Here is a 4866-nt window from a genome sequence, read left to right as displayed (position 1 = left end):
CAATATGAAGGTTGGCATCCGAATAACCACTCAAATGAGGACTTTAATGGTGCAAAAAGAAAGGTGCCACTTAATACTGTGACATTCGGGGCGGATCGTGTTTGAAACTGCTTGCCCTTGTATTCTGGCTTGGGGGAGGGACATCACTTTCCTCATTCGTAGGCATGCTTTCTGCAAAACAAACATAGTTTGTTTGCCAGCCACCTGTCCTGTTCTGGGGAGAGTTCATGTGCAATTCGTGCACTTGTATCCATTGCATTAGGGTCCTTGGGGGCAGTCGCCTTGGTTGCCATGGTCTGTCCAGTAGACTTGTTGCCTGAGATTTGCTGGAGATGTTTGATTTCAATCTCCAGGCAGAACTCAAGATAGTCCATCCAAGTGGTTGGAATCTTCGAGGGATCTAGTGTCTCTGTGACCGACATGACTGTTTGGATATGGGTCGACCATTGTTCCCTGATTTTAACGATCAAATCTTCGTCAGAGTATCCTGATTCGGGGGGCGTAGGCCCTGAAATTCTCTGCAAAGGCAATCATTGTCTTGTGGTGAATGGCGCAGTGCACATCTAACAGTGATTGTGCCATGCGCTTAGGGTCAAGTGTCTTGTATGCCATCTCCAGTTTCCTGGTGTATTCTGCCCATGTACCAACGTCTTGTCCAGAGGTGAGCTTGATTGCATACTCTTTCATGTATAGAGCAGCTCCTCCTTCCAGATGTGCATTGGCTTGCCGAATTTTGTCCTTGTCATCGGTGAAATGGTTGTAATTGAGCCAAATGAGAAGGTTCATGAACCAGGTCTCGAAGTTCTCCGATGACTTTCTCCCTGGGTATTTGGGAGGGTCTGAGAGCTTGATTCAGCGAGGCAATTGACTGGATAGGCTGGCCAGTGGTTGGATACCTTGGGGAGGTGCATTGATGATGGCATTGTTGAGTCGAAACTCTAAGCCAACGATGTAGGTCGTGGTCTTCTCCTGTGCCTCCTTCAGGGCGACCATGTTGCCATAAAGGGCGTCCATCTGGCCCTTTACTTCGTCCTTGTAATCTTTGAAGTCCTTGCGGATTGCTTGGGCTTCAGCTGTCAGACTGTTGTTCGACTTGATGAGCTGTTCATTGTCGGCAGAGAGGGTGCCGATCTGGGCTCTTGCGATTTTTAGCTGGTCTCATGTTTCTACCACCATTATTTTGATGTGGATGCGAACCAGGATCTCTTCTTCCAATGAGGCCACCATGCACTCATGATGTTCATCCATTTTTTGACGGAGCGCTTCATAGGAACTTACAACATCCCTCATGATGAATGCTCGCACCATATTCATCGTCCATTCTTTAACGTCATTGGGGATGGTGTTAGGTGCAGCAGCATCGGCGGCTTTCTCAATCATGTCATAAGAGATCCCCTGCCATTCCCAGGTCTGAGGTGTGGTGAATTCTGGCAGAGTGGTGGGCGACGGGTTTCTGACTACTCTCGATGCCTTGGGTGTGCTGCTAGTATGGGGCTCATTTGCAGGGGCAGCTGGTCCTGCTTCGGATGACGTAGAGGGGGCTTGACTCCTCCAGGGGTCAGCCGGCTCACTTGCAGTGTGTTCTCCTAGGAACGCAACACCGTCAAGGTTGTATTGAGACATTGGAATTGATGTCGAAGATAGTGGAAATGAAGTGATGGACAATATGGGAATCGATTCTTAGTCTCGGCCTTGTGATGATGTATTTATACAAAAAATATTACTGGTCCTAGTAAGGCCAGTAGCATGACTTCTTCTCGAACCTCACAATGTCTCGTCCTACATGCTCCTGCTCCTTGTTGATGTTCCTAAACGAAATTGTTCCTCATCCTATGCAAAGCTTGATTGCGATGTGTCTATCGATGAATGTACAGTCATCGCCTCATCCAATCCTTTCATTTAATGCCCCTAAGTGTCACAAAATGCGATGGCGACACTGGATCTGTTTCTCCGTGAACTTGGCAGCGATATGAGGCTGCTGCAAGACTTTGTATCACTGAATAGTAGCATATACAGTCAGCGCAATGTTCTCGGGGAGTGTGCCCTTGGGGTTCTCATGTATTCCACGAGGGTGATAACTCTTAGAGAGTGTGAAGGCAAGGACAGCCGTGGTGTCATCGTTAGACCACCAGTGAGGTTTGTAAATGGGGACAGATGGGTCAGATGCGTCTCTTGGAACTGCTTCAGCCCACGAGCTAACCTTAGTGCACAGCTTCTGTAGCTCTGAGTGAGGGGGCTCATTGGGCTTGGCCCGGAGTAGGTTTCTCGCTGTCAGACGACGAGTGTGGTTGGGATGGGGATGGTAAGGGTGGTAGCGTCCGTTGGGCAGAACGATACCATTGTGCACTTGAGGCGCTTTACCGGTCGATGCAGCACTGTTCCTTTTGAAGGAAGGGAGCGGCTTAGGTGGTAGAGGCAAAGTGGAATGGTATGAGGGAAGTGGTGTGGAAAAAGCCCTGCCCTGGGCGGATGTGTCTCTGGGTGAAAATGCACGGCTACCAGTGTTAGACACTTGGTAGGGGCGTAAAAGGTCAGTCTTATTCTAATGTCATGGCATGCCGATGACAAAGATAGACAATCAAAATAGAGTCCCCTTGAGGGCCTCCTGGCTAAGAGCCTACAGCGACGAGCTGTGGTGGTACGATGTGCCCACTGACGAGGCCTAGTCGCTAGTCGCAGAGTAAGACTTACTGGTGAGGTGAGGGGCGCTATCACACTGGTGAGGATGCAAAAAGATGTATAGCACACTGAGAGTGTCTGGTAAGACCCCTCTGTGATGGTAGTGGTGGACGAAGGAGAATAAGACTGAGGTCTCCTCCTCATCTCGCTGGTCCTTATATACATGATTGTCTAGCTACTGTACAGTACTACATAAGCGAGTCACATGCTATTCTACTGGATGGTGCTACAATCATATGACTTGTCCCAATTATCGTAATTGGTTGCCTAATAATAACCCGTGGAGACGGAGCTCCTCTTGAGCATGCAATATGGCGTCATGGCAATTGCGACATATGATGCAATGCCGAGGAGCTCAGTGTCATGTGACAATGCCGAAAGAGATCTGAGGTCATGTAACTAGATGCCTTGTTATCTTATCTCCCATTAGGTCACGTGATTCTTGTGCGACGAGAAATGATGAAAAATGATATGCTTCTAGTAGCATTCGTTCCTATAATGACTTGTCAGGTAAAAACTGTAACAGAAGGATCAAAATGTCAGAGGATTGGAGCAGAGAGGAAGGCCACCTTGAGGGTTTCGAAAGACGTGCGGGCAGCAGGTGTGAACGAAAATCCGTTTGGATCCTTCTTAGTGAGCACATTGAGAGCGAGTGCTTTGTCGGCATAATTTTTTATAAACCGTCAATAGAAGTTGGTGAAACCGAGGAACACTTGAACATCGCAGAGCATCCGGGGAATGAGCCAATCGGACACAGTTTGGAGTTTTTTCGGGTTCATCTTAACACCATCAGCGCTGACGATGTAGCCAAGATATTTGACAGATGTCTTGTCAGATTCGCATTTCTTAGCATTGGCATAGAGTCCAGCAGCTTGCAGGCATTGGAGGATCTGTTGAACATGAACATCATGATCGTCTTGTGTGCGGGAGAAAATAAGGATGTCATCGAGATAGATGACACAAGTGATATCGAGAAGGTCGCGGAGCATGTCTTGAATAAATGCCTGGAAAGTGGCAGGAGCATTGGTAAGGTCAAACGGCATTACTGTATATTTGAAGAGGCCTAAGTGAGTATGGAATGCAGTCTTCCACTCATCGCCCTCCCGGATGCAGATGAGGTTGAAGGCATTCTTGAGGTCGAGAACTGTGAATACCTTGCAGCCTTGAATGCGGTCGAGAAGATTGTTAACAAGGAGAAGAGGATAGCAGTTCTTCTTGGTAATAGAGTTAAGTCCACGATAATTGACACAGAGGCACAGCTCCCCAGTTTTTTTTTTCGTACAAACAGGATTGAAGAAGCTGCAGGAGAAGTAAAGCGCCGGATGAAGCCTTTCTTAAGGTTGGTTTCGATGTAGTCCAGTAGCACAGTTCGTTCATCCTGGGAAAGCGAGTAGATTGGGCTGAATGGAGGAGTTTTGTTATCTTCAATATCGATAGCCATGTCATATGGTCAGTGAGGAGGAAGTTGGTCGACATCCACCGAAGAGAAGACAGAGGCCCAGGAGTGATACTTGGCAGGAAGCATGGTGCAGATATCCTCAGAGGTGGGAGGTGGCTCTGGTGAACGAAGGTCTGCTGGGAACAAAGATGGTGGAGGAGGAGAGGTGTCGATGGAGGCGATAGTATCATGGGGGCCAGAAGGCGTATACCAGATAATTGCAGTGGTGTTACACTTGGCGCACTTGGCAAAACGTGAGGAGTTGATGAGAGAAATGTTTATAGCAGCAGGTGGCTAAGCATTCTCAGCTGAAGAGAATATAGCTGAAAAAAGCTGTCGGTGACCAGAGCCAAGGACAGGTCGGTGAAAGGAGAGAAGTGGGATGGAGGGAACAGCCACAGAGGATGTGATGCCTCCTAGGTGTCACAAGCATTCCGGGCGGTGAATGGCATCTGGAATCGCAGGACAGAGAGTATTGCCACATAGACTGAGGCCTAGGCCAACAGATGTAGAAGAGAGCACTGAGATGGAGGTCAAAGGTGCAGGGGGTGGCACAAGACCATAGCCTTGGCCAAAAGCAAACAGCAGCGAGTGAGATGCACTGCAGCAGGAAAGCGCAAGGTGGCCATGAGCCCAGTCGATGGCAGAATTATGTCGTCACAACCAGTCAAGTGTCACAGATTTTTGCCACAAAAGTCCGCACGTGACTTTTCTCACACCACAGATCACGTGCTTCACCAATATCTCAC

General features: G+C 48.4%; 1 protein-coding gene across 1 annotated transcript; it reads right to left on the bottom strand.

Moving 5' to 3' along the window:
* Positions 1-152: 152 nt before the first annotated feature.
* LAESUDRAFT_756712 (uncharacterized protein) lies at positions 153-1623 on the bottom strand (the record flags this gene model as incomplete). The annotated part of the gene is made up of 4 exons (XM_040912200.1): positions 153-518; positions 562-839; positions 897-1131; positions 1279-1623. The coding sequence occupies 4 exons, from the start codon at positions 1621-1623 to the stop codon at positions 153-155; spliced, it is 1224 nt and encodes a 407-aa protein (XP_040767536.1).
* Between the last annotated feature and the right edge of the window lie 3243 nt (positions 1624-4866).

Source organism: Laetiporus sulphureus (assembly GCF_001632365.1).
Source record: "Laetiporus sulphureus 93-53 unplaced genomic scaffold LAESUscaffold_7, whole genome shotgun sequence".
Classification (NCBI taxonomy): domain Eukaryota; kingdom Fungi; phylum Basidiomycota; class Agaricomycetes; order Polyporales; family Laetiporaceae; genus Laetiporus; species Laetiporus sulphureus.
Note: the sequence above shows the minus strand (reverse complement) of the source record. Positions and strands in the feature narration are given on the sequence as shown.